Source organism: Ictidomys tridecemlineatus, chromosome 9 (assembly GCF_052094955.1).
Source record: "Ictidomys tridecemlineatus isolate mIctTri1 chromosome 9, mIctTri1.hap1, whole genome shotgun sequence".
Lineage (NCBI taxonomy): Eukaryota > Metazoa > Chordata > Mammalia > Rodentia > Sciuridae > Ictidomys > Ictidomys tridecemlineatus.
Window position 1 is genome coordinate 124,742,003 of NC_135485.1, and position 21,590 is coordinate 124,763,592.

Genomic DNA, 21,590 nt, shown 5'->3' on the forward strand with positions numbered 1-21,590 from the left:
TTAGTAGTCTTTTTCTTGACTATTTGAATTATATTTTTATGACTCTACTGAGACTTTTTAAAAAATCTATGCCTAATAGATTCTTTGAGATTCATTTGTAGATTCTGTAGACATTTCAAAGGAATGTTAGTAGAACTAACTTTGGGAATGGTGCAGAGGAGCTGCGACAGATACTTAATTCTGTAGATGAGTTCTTATGAATTTTAACACAATCTCTGGCTGAACAAAAGTTCTAAAGGGCAAGGGCTTTAGTGTTTTTTCCTGACATCTTTACTTGGACATCTCTTCCTGTGTTTGAAGCCCTGTGGGTATAGTAAGTTGACTGGGTTCCTCTCCACTGTACCCAGCCATCACCATTAAACTGCCTAATCTTGATTTCATCATCACTCCCAAAGGAATTTTCATCATTCAGACAATTAAAACAAAGAAAGAATGACTTGGCTCAAATTGCAATCACAATAAATTAGTCTTTTCATAAAAAATTACATTGCATGGACTCATGTAACCCCAGTTTAAAAAAGCAGAAGCTCTCTCCAAAGTGACTTAAAAGAAGAAGAAATATATTAAATCTTCACTAATTCAGAGACTGGTTTATATTAGTGAAATCTTAATTACAGAGTACTTTTACAGAAAGGCAACCAAGCTTTGTTTCATTTTCAATCATGTAGGATTACTCAAGAAAATGTTAAAAATGATTCCAATAAGGGTGCTCCTGAGCCTGCTTTAATAAGCAAACACGATCCATTTGTTACTTACAGTAGCCATTTGTAAAGGATATGGTCTCTTGGTCCTCAAGAATCATTTGTTGAAATAGGTTTAACATATGCCTTTCAAAAGTGTTATCACTGTTTAATTGATTTTTTGTTATTGTTTATATTTAAGGAAAAATTCAGAGTTGTTGTTATAAAATCTGAGTTTTCAGAATCTGAGTTAAAATGGCATCGCAAGTTGTTATCTGCTCACTAGAAACTTATTTTATTTTTTTAAATAGCAATTTAGTAAATAGTAAATTTAAAAGAAAATTGTTTTCTATTTCAGGAAAATTGATCCAAGTGGTGTTTGGCCATTGGGATGTCGTCACTTGCCTCACTCGTTCTGAGTCATATATTGGGGGAAATTGCTACATTCTCTCAGGGTCACGTGATGCTACGCTTCTGCTGTGGTACTGGAATGGAAAAAGCAGTGGAATTGGAGATAACCCAGGTGGTAAGTACAACTTACATTTTAAGTAAACTTTTACATGTGACGTAGAAATGACATATTGCAGTATAAGTTACCTTATGGTGAGAGTAAAACTGAATAATCAAGTATTTTTAATTTCTTAGTTATAATTTAAGAAATATCTAAATGGACTGGTCATTAAAACATTTTGTGGCCATGATAATTAAAATTGATGCATGAAATCCTACTTTTCTGTTATGTTATTCTTACAATCCAAAACTGCTAGCTCTTCATTGGAAATGGCTGTCACCAAATAAAATAGAGGTGTTTTATTCATGAACAAAAATATATAACATAAAAGAACAATCACATATTATCTTGTTTATTGAATTCATATTTTAAAAGAGCAAAATAAAAATTATAATTTCATGGAAATCGACCAGTCTTTATAAAATTATGCTTTCATTTACATATTAAAAGATAAAATAGGTCATAAAAGGCCAATATGGAATATTCAAATTGGCTCTTGGTTTTTCAGATGGGAAATGAAAATGTTCACCAACAGCCTTAAACATCTTTATGAAACTGTGAAGGCAGTAAAACAAAAAATGTGTAACCATTTAAAATTGTAATTCACAGAAGGCAAAAAAGGAAGCAGCAACCATTAAAGCCAATCGCACACAGCTGCAGAAAAGAAATGGCTTCAGAAAACACATTAAGAAGTAGGAAAAAACAATTAAAGGGACCACCTGAAAAATGAGAATTTAATTAAAATGATTATGACAATAGTGAAGAATTCCTGCAAGAATAGCTTTAGATTTTTTACTTCATAAGGTAGAGCATTTGAACTGCTCTTAAATATTTACAGTTTCTTAATATAAAGTAAGTCACAATGTATTTGGCTAAGGAAGGATCATGTTGTCCCTGATTACCTGAAAACTGTGGTATTTACTTCTGTCACTTAGCCCTAAATTATGAAACACTGTGAATATGTTTAAGCGCATTGTATTTTGGATCAACTCCTCAGAGTTGTGCTTGAATGGATAATATTTGTGTGAAAGCAAAAGCTTTGTTCAAAAAATTTAGTCAAAGGCTAGTATGACTTTAAAAGGAATATATGCAAAGTATTTTTCGAAGTTGCTTCTTATTATGTATGTTATAGCCTTTGGACTGGTAAGTAAACACAGATTTTACTCAGTTAACTTTTAATATGTATTTCTTATTTTAATGAAAGTATGAATAACTCCCTACATGAATAGAATATGAAAAATCAGTGGTTATAATACTGTGGATAACTCAGTCTTTGTGATCAGACCAAATAGCAGTGTGCACGTGGTGTGTATCTTACATATTTATACAGACCTCTCCATTTTATGCATATTGTTACAGTATCAATTTTAAAGCTACCAGTTTTAGGGATTTTGTTCTTCATATTCTGTAGGCACGTACTTGATGCTCTTCTCATATGCAGACTGATGTTCCTGTTCTTCAGCCTTCTGGCCTCTAGGTTGAGTGACTAGTTTCAATTTCTTTTCTTCCATTTACAAGATTTACTAAATTATCTCAGGTAAACTTAAATTTGACATAGATAATCAATCTACCATTTTATTATTTATCTTAAAACATTTAGGAACAAAACACACGTACACACATCTGCAAAGGAAGCAATGTGCGTCTTGGTTGTTTTCTTTTTTACTCATTTACTTAATCATGTTTTGTGTGCTGTGCATAGTCATTACTAATGTGAATTCTGAGACATAAAGACATTACTAGCTATACTCATATGTAATTGCTGTTGCATTTCAGAAATTTAGGTATAATGTGTTTGTTTGGTGCAAGACTTAATATATTTTAAAATGAGAAATCCTCAGCTTTTCCAGAACGTGGAAACTATTCTATTTCTATATGGGGGCTTGGTGGTATACGTTTAAATATATCTTTTATACTTAAGTATTTTATAAATTAATGTAGAGATGGTTTTTACACGCATGTTCTTTAAAAAATGAATCAAGTAGGTGTGACCTAATCTGGGGTTCGTAGTAAAATCTAAAATCTAAGTTCCCAGTTCTGCTGTGGTTCTTTTCTCTTGTCTATAAAATGAAAGCAACAGCAGTAACTGGCCTAAGGTGTTATCAGAAGAACAGGATGCTCAGCAAATAAATCACCGCACAAACACCATCTTGTTGGCATTAGAGTACATATTATAATGTTATATTTTTCATGAAGCACTTCATCTATACTCTCTCATTGTCTGTAGTATGGTGGACATTAACTCCTAGTAATGCTGGTAATGAGGAGGAAAAAATAAAAGAATAATAAAACAGCACATCTAATACAAATTTTAGAAAATTGTAATGTATCTTGACTAAATTAAATTACCTTTCTCAAAGTGAACCTCGTCCTTTCTGGCCCTTTTATAACATCTGATGTCCCAATTTAATTTAGCTTTAGCTTTGAAGGATGAATCTGGGAGAAAGACAAATAGGCACTTTTTCATATTATAAGAATTTGCACACATTAAAAAAAATGAAAAAGCTTTTCTAAGCTTTTTGAAAGAAAAATGACAAAAACAAAGACATTTTTACTATGTATAAACTAAAACATTCACACAAGCTGGTTCGGATTTTATAAGCCTCTGGCTCATTGATGGCTCCACGATGCAGACAGAGCTTTTCAAAGGGGAGTTGTACGTTCTGCTCATTCCTGTAGCATGTCTCTTAGGTGCAGTAGAAATGACCTTCAAGAAGTGGTCAGGCTTTTATATACATCTAATTGCAATATGGCCTAAAAATGCATATAATGCCTCAACCTTAAAATTTGTATTTTAGACTTATTTTCTTTCTTGAAGGGGGAAATAATTAAATGGAAAAAAAAAATAAGACATTGCTTTTATTTCATTTTATAGGCCTCATTCAGCTCTCATTTAGTTTTTAATTTAAAAATCATAATAACAAGTGGAAATTTAACTTGCTAGGGTCATGAGCCTATGTGTATCATTCTCTTCAAATATGATAATGGGGCTCTATGCAAAGTTGATAACCATGTAGCTATTTAAAAAAATGCTATCCAACATAAATATGCATATTATTTGGACAAAATCAGGCTAATTCAAGCTTGATAAAGCCTATACATGGTATAATTTGGAGTTTTAAAAAAAGATTCAGATGTTCTCTGAAACCTGCCTAAAGTACTTAGCAAAAGACTTGCTTTCCTGTATACCACCAGATAGTTTTTCATTTTTTACTCTTTTGTCTTGTGATGGTTAATCTGCTATGGAATGCAGTTTTCTCAGTGACAAGAAAACTTAAAATAAGATTCATTTGGTTGTGGATTTTTAAAAATAAAATTAGCCAAGTGTATTTCAATGGCAGATATTTTCTGTGTAGACGTACATTGCCTCTCCTTGCCCTAGGACTTGCTCTCTCTGTTCTAGAACTAAATCTTGTCTAGCAGAAGACTTTTCCTGAGATATTTTTCTTTCAGAATAAAATTTGTCCATACTGCGCATTTCCAAATGCTAGAGAAAATATGCCCTCATGCATTCAATTGGTATTTAAATAGTTATTATTTGTTGACTGTTTTATATTAATAAATTATAAACTTGGATTTTAAAAATTAAATGCTTATTTGGCACTTTTAGGTCTTGGAGTAATTCTTTTAAAGCCACAGTTGATTAGCTTTAGGAGCAAATGGTTGCTGACTGTGAGAGTGTTGCATAGATTTGTGTGTGTAGTATTTCAGTAAAGTACTTTTCCATTCTTGAATTCTGGTTTTGATTGAAAGGTGGCATTTTTTTTCCCTCTTTGCAATCAGACATGCTAATCTATGTCAGCTTTCTCCTTTATGGGAATGGCGTCTACTGAAAAAAAACAAAACTATTCAAGTTTTTTTCATAACAAAAAGATTCTGTTCTTTAAGAATATTTCAGCACCACCGTTAATTAGAAAGAAGGTTTTATTAACCATAAGGCTAGCAGTAACAGACCACAGAGCTGTTTTTTAAAGTACTGTATGCCATAGCTGCCCTGCTTTTTCTCTGTCTAAAACTTCATTTTGTTATACTCTCATCAATCACTTAAGTCATTACCGTAAATCCTACTGTTGTTAATTTTACTAGTATCACCCTAATGAGACATTCTTGCAATAATTAAAAATGAATTCTAACTTTAAGGCATTCTAAATTTTTTTTTAATGAATTTGGAATGATCTTGCCATGTGACTATAAAGTAGTATCGTAAGACGTCCAGGGGTGAATTATTCACTGGTTGCCTCTGTGCACATGTGCTTATGCATATGTATATTTTTGTACACATATTTAGGAATTATGTCTTTTATCGTAAAGCCTAATATGTTTTACTGAAGCTACTGATAAATCCTTATTCTTTGTCTTGCCAAAATATAGGTGGATGCAATACAAACCATATTCCTCTTGAAAGTAGGTGGCCTAGAGCACCATCTGCTGGATGCATTTGGGGACTTACCATGGGAAATAGGAAAATCAGTACTTGGTAACACAGGTGTACTTTGTTTTTAATTGCCTGTGGTTTATTATTTATGGGTCACAAATGCCAAGATGTGTACGTTTGTGATAAAATATATTATTTTTCAAAGGGAATCCATGTTATTCTTTTAAAACATTTTTTTGGTAGTTGTAGATGGACAGAATGCCGTGTGTGTGTGTGTGTGTGTGTGTGTGTGTGTGTGTATATGTGTTGCTAAGAATCGAACCCAGTACCTCACACATGCTAGTCATGAGCTCTGCCACTAAGCTACAGCCCTAGCCCTCTACTTTATTTTTTATTTTGCCCTACCTAACATGGATTTGGAACTTAACAATAACTCTTTTAAGGAAAAATCACAATATATGCCTAATAAAACAAGCACTGCAGTTTTTATGAGATAAACTCATTATCTTATTGAGCACAGGTCTTTTGTAAGCTACATTTGGGCAAAACTGTTTAGAAGGTATTTTAATTTAGATTCCTTATGTTCACTAGATTTTGAATAGGAAAGCTATGCTTAAAGCTAGTAGCCTTTTTATCCCTGGGACATGACTCTTGATCTGATTCTTTGTCAAGGGCATTAATTCAAGGATGTACCTCATCCAAAGCTTCCCTTTTGGCCCTGCTTTTGCTGTATACCATTGTACCAAGACTTCCCTGTGTTTTCTTTCTCCTTGAAGCATTCAAGTAGGGTTTTGAAGCAGTATGCCAGCAGTATTCAAGTTCAGGCGACATTAAAAGTATGTCTATGAAATTCTCCAGAAGGTCTAAGATGTTTAGTGCTCCATGATGTAATGCAGGCCTTCAAGTTCCAGCAAAACAACTCTGTATTTACTGCTTGTAACTAATAGTAGATGTGGTAAAAGGAATTATATTCATATGGCAAATGAATACAACCTTAATGTGCACCATATGCAGAGTGGTGGGGTGATGTGCCAATATATCACATTTATTTACCTTGTTTAGTTGCAGAGAAAAATGACTATACCATTCAGCCCATAGGCTACAGTCATTTAAATATGAGAACAGGAGAACTGATGATTTATGCCCTCGAATTGAACCTGAGTATCTTCATATGTAGACTTCAATAGAGCCATACCAGAGATGGCTGTCTGATACTTCATGCTCATATAGGAATTTTAATTTCAAACAATTTCTAGAATTAATCTAAGATGGTACACATTCTCTCTAGCCAACTAAGTTTTACTGTGTCGACTCTCAAAATGTGGTGCCATCTTTCATTTAGTTGAGAAGCTGAAGGTACCCCAAAACTATGAGTTTTGTGTCCCTCCTCATTTTTAAATCTAAGAGTAGAATTCTTCTGCTTTTAGAGCAGGGCATAACTGTGTGTGTGTACGCGGACCTGTGGCTGAATGCACAAGTGTGACATTATTACAGCACTACTAGGGCCACATTTCGTTAAGATCGCTGAACAACATACTAGACTGACTTTACTGCCTTCTGAAAAGTTCATTTCACTAGAGGAACTGTGTGGCAGCTCTGTGTGTAAATGTCTCACATTGTACTTTAAATATTCCAGGGACTGTATTGAAAGAGAGATAGTTTTACAAGAAATTCATAGGCATGTGTCTCTGATTTCTTTTACAAAGTAGCAATTACCATATTTTTTTCTAATTAAACTCAGTTTTCACATGCTGTCCCTACTATCTGGCTTACAGAAGTTTAAGTGTTAACAAATTTTTAAAAATTTATTTCATTGGTTTTTGACACTACCATTACCTCATTAAGTATGTCATCATGTGTCATTTGCCTGATAATTTTTTTAAACTAATTTTTCTTGCATTCAGGTGGGTTTGGTCAGATTTCAGGTTTGAGAATTGAAGTGCTGTTAGGCAAAAACTTCCTTATATTTCTTTCTCCTTTTGTGGCTTAAGGCTACATGACTATCAAGCTTTTTAGCTTTTATTCTTTGTAGCCTTCCATAACAGAGAGATTGCTTTATTTCCTTGGGGTGAATAAGGTCAACATGTTTTTTATAGCTAAAAATGTGAAATCCCTCTTATATTTTTCAGAATGCCTTACTTATGTATTTTTAACAAAGGAAGCTTAAAAATGTTAAGACATATTACAAATAATTTTAAGTGATTTGGGTATTTAGTATAAATCGATTCTAGAATTTTTATTTTAACTTATATTTATAAAAGTTATAGTCAATGTTCTATTGCAAATCTGAAGAAGATTTCATCTTAATTTTCTATATGTATCTTTTTTGGAGGTAGAATTTTATAATATTTTTGTCACTAGACACCCATATGCAGCTCTAAAAACTGTAGGTAAGTTAGAACCAAAGACCAAGCCCTGCTATGGGGAAATCAATAAATGAAAAATTTCAAGAAAGCAGGAAAAAAGTAGTACATTAGTTAGGTAGAGGAGTATGATATGTCCACATAATGAAGTTCTATACAGCCATAACAAAGATATTATACGTTTGTAATACTGACTGCTGTTTATATTGCTAAATGTAAAATATCATCCAAATACATATATAAGATGATGTGCACACAAGTGCACACAAATCTGTATATTTTTGCACATAAAAATCTGGAATGGTAGATGATTATTAGAAGTGTTTATTTATAGGTAGTGGAATTTGGAAGCAATTTTTAATTTTTCTTCATAATTTACTAAATTATCTGATTGTTTTATAATAAGCATTTCTTACTTTGATAACAAGAGATAAAAGAGACATTTTAACTTGGGGAAATGTACCTAATTGTTTAATACACCTTCAATCCCTCCTCTCAGCCTTTAGGCTACTTGACATTAGTAGCTACATCAGAATTTATATGAATTGTCAGAGAAGATTAGAAAGTCTAAGACAAGAAAGAATGGGGAAAATCAAATAATTTCTAGAAATTTAGGTATATTCTCTTAACAGTAAATAAAAATAATGAGAATCATCTCTAATTGGCATTATGCAGCATAGGATCAACAGTTACATTTCTATTGAAAGGAGTTATTATAATAGCATGAAAAAAAAAGCATCATTCTGCTGCTGCTGCTGCTGCTGTTGTTGCTGTTGTGAGGTGACACTGAATGGTGCTCACGACATGCTAGACACCATCATGAGCACTTTCCCTATAATGTAGTCCTCGTGGCACCCTGTGTGGTAACTACTGTTACTATCCCTTGTCTTATAGATAGGTACAGAGAAATCATAAATACAGGATTCCCTTCCACTCTGGTCCACAGAGTAGCTCTTCCTACCAGAACCATGGGCACTTGCCCAAGGGAGTCACTTGTAGGTGCCAGAGTCTGGATTCAAATTCAGCCAGAGGAATACCCCCAACCCTTTTATGGTTTCTTTGTTTTTGCTTTTGGTGCTGGGAATGGAACCCAGGGCCTCAGGCACGCTAAGCATGGGCTCTCAACACTGAGCAGAGCCCCAGAGGCCCTTTCTTCATCACTAAATGATACTGCCGCTTTTACTGGAAATAATCGGATAATCAGTAGTGGAGAACTTGATGCAGTCCTATCACTAAAGCTCTCAATATTTTCAAAGGACATAAAAAGATAGTTTTGATGTACTGAGTTCTTATAGTAGTATATGTCAGGATAAAATTTGGGTGTTTTCCTTTTTTTTTCTTTTTGGTACTGGGGGTTGAACTCACGGCCTTGCTCATTGCTAAGTATGCACTCTATCACTGAGCTACACACCTCCAGCCCCTAGGATTTTGTATTTAAAAAAAAATATTATCACACATACAACTGTAGGCACATGCTCGTACAAACTCACTTTTTGTTCTTTCTGATACTGGGGATTAAACCCAGAGGTGCTCCTCCATAGACCTATATCCCCAAGCTGTATCTCTATTTTTTATTTTGAGACAGCCCAGGCTGTTCTCAAACTTGTAATCTTCCTTCCTCAGCCTCCCAAGTAACTGGGATTACAGGTGTACCTGGTACAAACTAGTTTTTAAATGTACTTTTAGAGGGTGATTCCATTGTCATAAACTTTGGTATGTATCATAGACAGTAGAGAAATGTTTTGAACCAAGAACTTATAGGTGATTTTTATCACCTACAAGTGACTCCCTTGGGCAAGTGCCTATGGTTCTGGTATGAGGATCTACTCTGTGGACCAGAGTGGAAGGGAATCCTGTATTTATGATTTCTCTGTACCTATCTATAAGACAAGGGATAGTAACAGTAGTTACCATACAGGGTACCATGAGGACTACATTATAGGGAATATTAACTTTTCTTACATTAATAATTTTAACATTATTTACAAAAGAAGGCTACCAAAATTTTCTAATGGCTGTCACACCCTAACTGCAGCTATGGCATGTTGTCTGTAGTCTGCAAATTTAATCACATCAACATATTTTCATCAAAAAAAAACCATGATGAATGTAGGGGAGGGGAGAGAAGGGGAGGGGAGAGGGTTGGTGAAGATGTAATGAATAGAACAATTTCAAATAGTTTCTGTTTGCATAATTAAAACATGGTATAACTGCCATTGAAAAGCCAGGATGTTAATGGAAAGGTTTAAGAAACATTTAACAGCTAGCCCCATTTCCCATGCAGCAAAGCCATTTCCTTTCTTGATTTACCATTATGGTGAGCCACATGAGAAAGCTTAGTGTTCAGTTTTCACGTGAGCATTTTGTAGTAATAAACTTTAATTACAGTGGAACAGAGGGCACACGCAAAGGAGAAGTATCCATCTTGGAAGAAGTGACCAGCACATCTTGTATAACATGTTGATTTTTTGTTTGTTTGTTTTAATCTATAAACACTTAAGAACTTCATGATCAGTTTTTAATTAACGAACTTCAAAATGAGTTCTCTATTGAAAATTTTTTTAGCAGAACCAGGCTTGATATTTTGTTTTACCTTTCTAAAAGGTCAGATAATACTAGATTTTATTAGTGAAGACAATTATTTATGTTTTTATTTAAGGGTTTTATTAAGTAATATTAAGTATTGCTTTTGCACAAAAAAAAAATATAAAAAATAGTTTGACTTTAGTGTGGCGTTTTTGACCTTTACAGTTAGGGATTTATAATTATAATTTATTGGTCTGTAGTAACATCAACAAAACCCAACCCAATGACCATTTGATTTTTTTTTTTTTTTTTACATTGATGGGGATGGAACCCAGGCCCTCAGACATACCAGGCAAGTGCTCTACTATTAAGTGACATCCCTAGCCACCAATGACCATTTACCAATAAGTCATTTTCAAGAAAAGACCGTATTTTATTCTTATACTAAAGTATGTCATATATGATACATACTCAATATATGTTATTAAGTAAAAGACGGAGTAATTGAGTGAACAAGTAAGGTTTGTTATTTTATGGCCTACAAATCATCTAAGCTAAGAATTAATTGGAAAAAAAATTTTCATTTGTATAAAACTTAGAGTAGGAAAATGTTGAACCCACCCCATTTCATAATTGATGCTATTGAAGAAATAGTGGATGAATTCAAGGGAATTACTCTGCTAATAACATTTTAAGTCACTAATGAGATCTTTACTGTGCATTTCAAAGTGACTTAATTTTCACAAGACTGAGGAGATAATGCCAAAAATAGCAAGGACTTTATCCAATACTTTTTTAAGTAATTTAAATGTTTACCAGAAATATATGTCCAGTCTATTTTCACCTGGATTCTGAATGCCCATTTTGCTTTAATGGAGATAGGCCTTCAGAAATATTTTCCACATTGGATATTTATGAGCAAGATACTAGAACATTTACTGTTTTCCCTTCTCTTCTTTCAGGTATAAAATTTTAAGTGGTTCAGAGTCTTCGAGGTAGAGAAACATGCTTCATGTTACAGCAGCACCAAAGAAATACACTTAATAAAACTGGTGCTACTGTGCCCAGTGGTGTTAAAATAGTCCAGCTAATATTTTAAAACATGGGTGTAGGATAAATGTTAAAAGAGCTCTTGTGCTGTTTATAGCAAGTTGGGTTGTTAAATAGCATTGAGAAATTAATACTGATATTCAGCATTCTGTACTGAGAAAAGCACGTCTGTAAAAACTGATGTGTCCTGTGTGTTTGGCAGCATTGGGACTGTTTAATCTCATTTGACTTGTTCATCTTTCTCTAAGGCCATCCATAAAGATGCACTGAGTATCCTTTTCAGCCTTTGGTTAGGATTTGCATCAGTAGTCATAAACCTGCTCTGGGGACAAAGACCTTCTTTCCTTTGAAGTAATTGCTCAGCTTTTCAAAGCAATCCTAGAGGTCTGTCCTCTTTCTCTTTTTATTTTTCTCTAAGAAGAGTTTGAATTGTAGCTTCTTAAACTAGCAGCAAGATAAATTTTTCTCTCAGCAAATTGAAAGCCATGGCGATTTTTCAAGCAGTAAGACTTTAAAAGGTTCTTAAGGGAATCTGTTCTGCTTTATGATCTAGCTTTTGCTAAACCATACTGTCTCAGAAGCAAAGGTAAAGACTGTTTGTATCCATTAACTACTGCAAGTTTTTATCAAAAGAATTAACCTGATATTTGTCAGAAGACTTTCCCCCCTGCTCTTTATTTGGTTTAGAAGCTTCAGGGAGAGATTGGTGAGAGCTTTGGAGTTTTTGAAAGTAATACATGGCTAGAATCATCTTATTTGAGCTGATGGCACGTCTGCCAGGTATTTACCATACGCACTCAGCAATAGTCCCCAGGGGCCGAGCGAGAATGAGCCCCACAGTTCTGAGATGTGCTGTCTAGGCTTTCTGCCCTTCCCTCCTGTGGGATGTCGCCACATGTGCTCTTCTGTGATCCAAGATGACGTACAGCAGTATAGCCACAGAGAAACAGAAAGGTAGATTCTGCGGGCCACAACGAAAGCCTGTGTTCTGTCTCCAATTATCCCTTTCTCTCACCTTAGTAATTTTATTCCAAATGGTTCCCAAAATGTCCATTGAATTTAAACAGTTTATAGCTGTTTGGCTTTAATCCTGTATCAAAGAATTTATATTTTTTTAAATATTTTTTTTAGTTGTCAATGGACCTTTATTTTTATTTATTTATTTACTTATTTATATGCGGTGCTGAAAATTGAACCCAGTGCCTCACACATGCTAGGCAAGTGCTCTACCACTGAGCCCCAGCCCCAGACCAAGAATTTATTTTCTATAGTGAAAATTTAACATTTAAAGCTCTTGGTTTACTGGAAGGTATGAAAATCCAACAGGTTTGGTTTTTTTAAAAATAGACTTAGGGTAACTTTTGAGGATGCTAGGGAAAATGCAAAGAATGCTCCATCTGAAGAGAAGATAAGCAGCCATAAGCAAGACCAGAAGTGCCTCTTCTTAAAGGAAATTCTCCCTGCTTGTACAGTAGAATGTAGGTTTCTAGAAGCCATGAGGGTACATTTCCTATAAATGAGGAAAGTTGAGGAGCACAGTGATTTTTACAGGAACTCCAGTGAGTGTTTATAAAACCAGTTACCTGAGAAGAACCTAATGATCATAAGCCTACCCTTATGCTTTTAATTTGCTGTTTCTATCTCTTCTTGCCCTGTATTTCCTGAACTGTCTAACTTGCTTCCTGGACTAGGAAACATTTTGCCAAACATTGAGGCCCAGGTCCTAGCATTGAACAGTCCCTTATTTAGAAATCAGGCCCGAGGCAAAGAAGAATCTTTTTTTCAGTTTTGAAATCATTCTGTGTATTTGTGAAGTAAAAAATTATTTGGTATGTCTGAACTCTTGGAAACTAGCATTTTGTAAGTAACGTGTACTTATAAAAATCTTAATTATGAGTTTACACAAAAGAATGCTTACATCTTAACCCACTTTCTGGGGCTAATCCCAAGGCTTCCCAAACTGACTTTACAGTCCTAGGAAACTCTCAGCATTTCAGCTCTTTCACATTATAGAAAGAAATGCAGTTGACAGCAATCTTTTCCTTCCACTGTGCTGCTGAGAAAATATTCTTAAATATGGAAAACAAAAGGCATTGATGTGCTTACATGACACCGGCCGGTTCACCATGATCCATCTGTCCTGTGTTTACTTTGGCTTATGTGTAGATTGCCTTCATTTGCCATCAGTTTCCCTTCAAACCTTCAGAATTCCAAGACAATTCAAGTCAAAACAGAAGTCTCACCCCCCACACCATAAAATGGGGACGTAGGAAAACAAAGGATCAATCACACCAACGATGTATTCCTTAGATCATAAAGATTTTTAACTGTTGATGAAAAAGTTGCCAATAGATATAATTAGGCAGTAATTTCAAAAATAACATTAATGCTTATTTTGTGGAATTTATAACTTCATGGGAAATGGGGAACCCAGGAATTAGGGCTAAAGTATTAACTTTTAAAAACACAGCATATTGTTTCTAAGTTTCATGACAAAGAGTATCGTTAACAGAAAGTTAAGAAGTTCAGATTAATTTGCATTATTTGTTTCTTTCCTTTGAAAATATTCCAAACTTGTGGACTTTTTAATAAAAAAAAAAAATTCTCTGACAAATTCTTTTTAGTTTGGGAAATGTCAAGTAAACTTTCTAGTTAAGATGGGTATGCCTCTTCAGGGAAGTTTTAGGATCTGGAATGAAATGAAAGCAAGCCCCTGTTCCTCCTCCCTGTCTCTAATCTGTCAGCCGGGCTCTCTCTTTATCAGTAAGCATGAAGGCCAGCTCCAGCAGTGGCCCCCCTGAGCGCAGCCAGAGTGGTGCACAGTTTAATATGACTTAAATCTCCTTCAGAAGCACCTGTAGTCAGTCACCAAAGCTGTGAAAGACACTGGGGACACAGCTGTGTGTTATGTGCTCCAGTGCATACATTGTAACTCAGATGAAGTCACACTGGCTCGGGGTGATGTGTGGCTGAAACACAGGAACTAGGCTTCTTTCTTCATAGTGGAGGCCACTCACCTTTTTTGGATCATGAATCTCTGTGCCTTCAGTGAAACCTAATTTCCTTCCTCACTCCCCAGAAAAGCAGGCATGTGCACATATTTTGCCTGAAATTTCAGAGAACTGAAATTGATGCACTGATAAGGACCTGTGCTTTGAAGCTAGATTCGGTTTTTTGACAGCAATGTTTACCTTCCTAAGTGCAGTAGGTTCCTGGTGGGTTTTCTCTGGCCTCCCGGGACTCTCCTCAGAGAAGGTGACTACTGTAAGAATAGCCAGGTATCTGGGGTTAGGATGACAGGGTTGTTTTGTCTAGAGTTCCACAGTTGTGGTAGTGACCTACTTTCTGGGCACATTTGCCCCTTTGGGATTACAATAAAACCAGGGCTGATCAAGGAATCTATAAATGCTAACAGGACCTCCTGCTCTGTAGTTTTGTTTATAAAGGCTCTTTGTGTCTTTGTCCTTAGACACTAAAAGTAGGGGACTAGTTTAGTCTTAAAATAGTATTCCTCAGGCTGAAAATGGAATCCAGTTTATCCTAGTGGCTGAGCAGGAATCAAGCCATTGTGCTCCTACTCTGCTATGGCCGTTCATGCTGGTGTCCCTTGCACACCTCGGGTTTTCTTTTTAGTTTTGGACAGAGATGTACTTTCTACCTAGGAAAACATCTTGGAACATCTCTCATTATTTAGACACTTTTTCTCTGTACCCCCTTCTCCACCCTTTTCCCCTAATTTTCATTCATTATCAGAATGCTGTGTGAGGGTTTAGCTACCCAGCCTCCATTCTTTGAATGAATCATGGAGAAATACATTCTGTGATATTGATTTATCAAGAAAATACACAAGTTTAGTAGCAATAACAGGTATTTATAAAGGGACCACTTTGAGATATTCCTAATCCTACATTAGACCATCTTATTTTGAAAGGCTTCAGTGACCCACAGAGGAAGAAGAGGAGGCCTTTCTTTGAATTGTACTCTGAGTCAGAGTCCCTACTTTTTAAATCATCCACCCATGAACCATGCTAATTAAGGGACTCATGTCTATATTTGGTTGTCTATATTTGGTCTGCATTTGGAAGGCATCTCTGAGGCTGTTTTTTTTGCTAGTGGGAATTGAACTCAGGGGTACTTAACCACTGAGCTACTGTCCCCACATCCCTAGTGTTTTCTCTTTTTTTCTAATAATCCTCCTGTCTCAGCCTCCGGAGACACTGGGGTCACAGGCCTGCACACCACACAGGACTATCTGAGGCATTTTAGAATTCAGGCTTTGTCATCTGAGCTAGTGACCACTGTTGCTTGACGGTCACCTAAGGGTTCCTTGAAAAGCAACATGTGGGCCTTGAACTGTAGCATTTAGTTTAGAACTAGTCCTAAAATAGGATTTTTTGGACAAATTCTCAAACTATAAAGATTTAAGCATCATGGAAATTAAGAACAAGTTATTTAATCTGCTTGAACTTGAATTGACTTGTCCTTTTTATCTGTTTGTTTCTGAAGGTGAGACTACCACCCCTCGGGCCATTCTGACAGGCCATGATTGTGAGATCACCTGTGCTGCCGTCTGTGCCGAGCTGGGCCTGGTGTTGAGTGGCTCTCAAGGTAAAGCTGGGAACCTGCATATGTGTGCATTCCTTGGTGTCTTCTGATAACACTTAGCAAAGACGAAGCCTCTTCTCTAAAGCTTTGGCCTGTTTATAATAGCCATTAGCCACATAAAGCTACTCAAATTTAGATAAAATTAAGTGCAACTAAACAATCCGTTCCTTGGTGGCAGCAGCCTCATTGGGGGGCTCAGTGTTCACACATGGCTGGCGGCTGCTGTGCACGTGAGCACAAACCCAGCCCTTCCTATTACTGCAGGAAGTTACATTTCACAGCACTGTTCTAAAGAGTTTAAGGTGTTTTACAAACCTGAATGGAAACTCCTGGCTCTCTTCACATTCAACCTCAGGCTAGCAGGGGCCAAACTGTCACCGAAGAGAGTGGAGACACGCTGGTTTGACTGGAAAGTTTGGCTGGCAGCTGTGTCATCGGTTTAGGCCAGAGATATTGAGCTTCTCCAAAGTACACACAACAAATCGAGTTCTAACCAGGAACAGAGCTGTGTCCATTTGATAGCTGATCCATCTCTGTGTTTCTGCTCTGAGCTGAAGTCTGAGGGCACAAAAAAGTACTCTTGTCCCATGTCTTCTAGGCTTACCTAGTGGGCAGCCTAAAGTATTTGAGCCACCTTATCTGTGTTCTGGACTATACTTTTTCTAGCTGACAAGTTCATATTAAGTATTCAAAGGGTTGTGTTTAAAAAATTTAGTTGGTCAGAGCAGTGAAGTGAGATAATACTGACAGCAGGAATTCTGTGACTACTGGATTTCCCCCACCCCTTCTTGTACCAAATAATTTTACACATGCTGAATTAACATGGGTCTTGAACTGTACGTGATCCATGTAAAACACAGCTCTTCAGACCACGCTCACTTTGCACACAAGCGTGGGACTCTAATAGTCAAAATGCAAACTGAAACCATTTTGCAAAGCGGACTTGGACTTGATAGTGGGAAATGTTGTGATTGTTCCATGACTTACAAAATTTTTGTTAAAATGTTAAAAATCTCTTATTATATGTGTGTGTGTGTGTGTGTGTGTGTGTGTGTGTGTGCACGTGCGTATGTACTCATGTAAGGACATAAAAAATATTAAAACACACCTTGACTTAGTACATTGCAATTTAAATATTAGAAACCTTGAGAATTAAAATATTTTAATTCTTTATAAAAAACTTGAGGTCGTGTGAGCAATCCTCACTGCCTGCTACACATCCATCTTTTCTGTGCCATAGACCACAAAATCATACTCCTTTCTAAGTTTGGACTAGCTTCCAGCATTTTTTGTGCTTTCATTGTCATGAACTATCCTCTAGGTCTTGGATGGGATGTTTTACTGGTATCACTTCCGGGACACCATCAGTTTTTTTTTTTTGTTATTGTTGTTTTTTGTTTGGGTACCAGGAATTGAACCCAGGGGTAATTAACCACTGAACCACATCCCCAGCCCTCTTTTTTTTTTTAAAGAGAGATAGAAAGAGAGAGAATTTTAATATTTATTTTTTATTTTTCGGCGGAAACAACATCTGTGTTTGTATGTGGTGCTGAGGATCGAACCCTGGCCGCACGCATGCCAGGCGAGCGCACTACTGCTTGAGCCACATCCCCAGCACCCCCAGCCCTCTTTTATATTTTATTTAAAGGCAGGGTCTCACTGAGTTGCTCAGGGCCTTGATAAATTGCAGAGACTGGCTCTGAACTCATGATCCTCCTGCCTCAGCCTCTCTAGCTGCTGGGATTACAGTTCTATGCTACCAAACCCAGCTACATCATCATGTTACAAGCACTTTCCTAATTTGTATCAATAAACTCTCTTCCCTCATTTCCTAGCTGCATGACTACAGTGTCACCTCCTTGTCCACAAGCTGCCCTTCATTCTCTAATTCCATTTATACTCAATTCAGATTCCACTCTCAGTTTTTTTCTTTTTATTTCTCTGTTGAAGTTTCATCTGTGGTGGCCAATACCCTTTTGTGTTGTCCATGTGTATAAAAGGTCTTACAAGTTTATTTCTGGGAATCAAGGAGGCAACACAACTACTGTGTTTGCTGTCTGAGCATGAACTGCATCCCAGATGTGCAGTAGACCAGTCACCTCTGTGCTTTGAAAGTGATGTGACTGGTCATTTGTCATGATGCACAACTGATGTTTACATAGTGGTCTGTGGCCTGAAGAGCCAGCCTCAAGGAGTCCACTTTATTCAGCTGCTGTGATAACTGAAAGCTGAACTGTGTTGTTGGGGATGGAGGTAGCGTTGTTCAGGGAGTAATAACTGAAATTCATACATGCTGGAACTGGGCAAAAGCAAAGACTGCCCATCTATATTTATGTTGAAGACCACAAAATCTTTTTTCCCCACATTTTAAATTGGTACATACTGATGGGATTTTTTGTTACACATTCATACATGCACACAATAGAACAATATAATTTGACCAATATTCTTTCTTAGGACTTCTCCCCAGGCCCCTTTCCTCTACTGATCTCCCTTTGATTTTTAGGAGATCCGCCTCCACCTTTGTTTTCCTCTCTAGCTTCACATATAAGAGAAAACATAGGACCCCTAAACCTCTGAGGTTTCATGACTTCTTTCACTTTATACACCACATTTCTTTATCCATCCATCCGTTGATGAACACCCAGGCTGGTTCCATAGTTTGGCTATTGTGAATTGTGTTGCTCTAAACATGGGCATGCATGTATCACTGTAGTAAGATGGCTTTAATTCTTCAAAGTAAATACCAAGAAGTGGTATAGCTGGTCATATTCCTCCTCTCCCAAAGGAAGGCAGACATGAAGGGGAGAGTTAGCAAAATAACTCACATGTAAGATGATATGTAGTTTTTTTTTTAAAGGCTTTCTACAGCCCAGTCTTTCGAGGAGCTTCCATTACTGATTTGTATTAATTTACAGTTCCACCTGCAGTGTAAAAATGTTCCTTTTTCTCTACATTCTCTCCAGCATTTATTATTACTTGTGTTCTTGGTGACTGCCATTCTGACGGTATGAGATGAAATCTCAGTGTAGTTTTGATTTGCAGTTCTTTAATTGCTAATGATGTTGAACCTTTTTTTAATATATTTGTTGGCCATTTGTATTTCTTCTTTTGAAAAGTGTCTGTTTAATTCATTTGCCCATTTATTAATTGAATTTTTGGTGTAAAAGTTGAGTTCTTTATATATTCTAGATATTAATCCTCTGTCAGAAAAATGGCTAGCAAAGATTTCTCCCATCCTGTGGGTTCTCTCTTCAATTTCCTAATTGTTTCCTTTGCTGTGCAAAAGCTTTCTAATTCGATGCTGTTCAGTTTATTAACTCTTGGCATTATTTCCTGAGCATTAGGGGTCCTGTTGAGAAAGCCATTGCCTGAGAGCACAAAAACTTATACACTCCCTGAACGGCCGAGAACAGCCTGAGAGCCATATTTGCAAAAGGCATGCTTTCAGGAGCTGTGTGGGGAGCAGGCAGTAATTCCATTCATTTAGCTAGGAGATTGGAGGGTACATACCCTGGCTACCCCTCAGGGGTAGCCTGACTCAGGGATCTCTGGGAACTTAATTACCACAGAAAGAATTTTTGCTGTCTACTTCTTCACTCTGTATGTCACAGGTTTTCAGTAGAAACAGAAAAGCTGTGATAGGTGTGAGCTGCTCAGCCTCTTCCCACCCTCCTCAGGCATCCCAGCCTGGTGGTCACCCTACGGGTTTGGCAGTGTTGAATGCTGCTGCTTGCTTTGAGGATATCATAGAAGTAGATTTAGTTGTCATGAGGTGGCAGGAGATGGCCCATGTGAATTTGGGGCATGAGAGATCACCACGGTCTCCCTTGCATAGACCACAGTGTGGGACTGTGGCCCCTGAAAAGTGCAGGGAGAGGTCAGTATGCCTGACAACAGCCCTTGTCTGCCTGCTTCTCAGCCTTCCTTGAGTCTGTTAATAATTGTCCCATTCCTTTCTGAATGCCTCCAGTTAATTTCACCTCTTGGCATAATGGATTTTATAAAGTAACTTCCTGTCTCTTGAGGAAAAGCGAGTTTGAATGTACATGGCTTAGCTTCTCTCCTCTCCCAATGGAAGGCAGACATGAAGGGGAGAGTTAGCAAAATAACTTGCACATAAGATGATATATAGTTTTTTAAAAAAGCTTTCTACAGCTGTCATGTAACACCATTATCCTGGTTGAACTGTGCTCGAGATTCAAATCACACTTTTCTTTTCACAGTACAGAAGCTGGAGCCCAGGACCTTGCACCCGTCAGGCAAGCACCTTACCCCTGAGCTACACCCCAGCCTTCTGACTTGATTATGTATTTGCCTTTGTGTCTCTTCTTTCTCAGAAGGACCATGTCTCATACATTCCATGAATGGAGACTTGTTAAGGACCTTGGAGGGTCCGGAAAACTGCCTGAAACCAAAACTCATCCAGGCTTCACGAGAGGGTCACTGTGTCATCTTCTATGAAAACGGCTGCTTCTGCACCTTCAGTGTGAATGGGAAGCTCCAGGCCACTGTGGAAACAGATGATCACATCAGGGTGAGCTCCGCAGGCTTTTCTGCATTCCCCACTTTACCTCGGTGTGGCAAGTGAGGGGCCCAGGGGTGACTGCAGAAATCTTTTTGAGTTGTCTTGGCCTCTTTTCTACACGAGTAGGGACACGGGAGGTAGCACTTGGACAGGTGCAGAGCACAGCAGGCCCCAGCTGCAGGGCTGTGCCAGGCCGGGAAGCAGAGGAGGCCCTCAGCAGCAGGGGTTTTCTCAAGGGCCTGGGAAGCCATCCCCATGACTTTTGATGGCACTGCAGTGCTTTTATCTAAGGAAGTTTCCTGTTTCCCAAGTATAAAAGCTGAACAGACCAGATTACCCTACAGGGCCTCGGGTTAGCACTAGGGTCAGACTCGACTTCTTCCTGGACAGCAGGCGCAGCCCGTCAAGCTGAGGGAGTTGAGCTGCGGATTATGAAGCCAGGCAGGCAGGCGTTCCCCTGAGTGGACCCTCCGCTCGGGCTCTGTTTTAAGTCCAGGGCTCCAGAGTGCTAGAGGCTGAGGAAAAGAGGCTGGTCCTTTGGGAACTACTTTGTCAAGGTGCTCCCGTGGTCACCAAAGCTCCTTGGTGCAGGCAGAGGGAAAGTGAAGCCGTGGGAGACCTATCATCTGGGTAAACGTGCATGTGATTATATAAAGAGGACCCAGGACATGTTGGGGGCAAGAGCAGGGCCCCTGTGCCTCTGCCCTCCGCGTGTGGTCCTGGGCTGGCTCTGGACATGTTCCTCAGTGCACAGCCTGACTGGGCAGCTGAGATGACACAAGTCCTCCCAGTTTCCCCATCTCGTCTGCTCACCCCTTTCTCCCAGGTGAACACTAGGCTCAGGAAGCTTTCAGGAACAAAATCCCTACCAAGGGCTGTGTGTGCAGGGATCGAGGCTTCCTTGAGTCTCCTTGCTGGCTGTTGAGTTTTCCGCCGGCCCCGATGTGGAAGC

General features: G+C 37.7%; 1 protein-coding gene across 5 annotated transcripts in view; it reads left to right on the top strand.

The window, feature by feature from the left end:
• Lrba (LPS responsive beige-like anchor protein) overlaps nucleotides 1-21,590 on the top strand; it is a 648,575-nt gene that overhangs the window by 617,240 nt on the left and 9,745 nt on the right. For all 5 annotated transcript variants that reach the window (XM_040293201.2, XM_040293202.2, XM_040293204.2 and 2 more), the window contains exons 53-55: nucleotides 1,039-1,206; nucleotides 16,012-16,113; nucleotides 20,451-20,647. In XM_040293201.2, coding sequence (XP_040149135.2) covers nucleotides 1,039-1,206; nucleotides 16,012-16,113; nucleotides 20,451-20,647 — 467 coding nt within the window. The remainder of the gene's footprint in view (nucleotides 1-1,038; nucleotides 1,207-16,011; nucleotides 16,114-20,450; nucleotides 20,648-21,590) is intronic.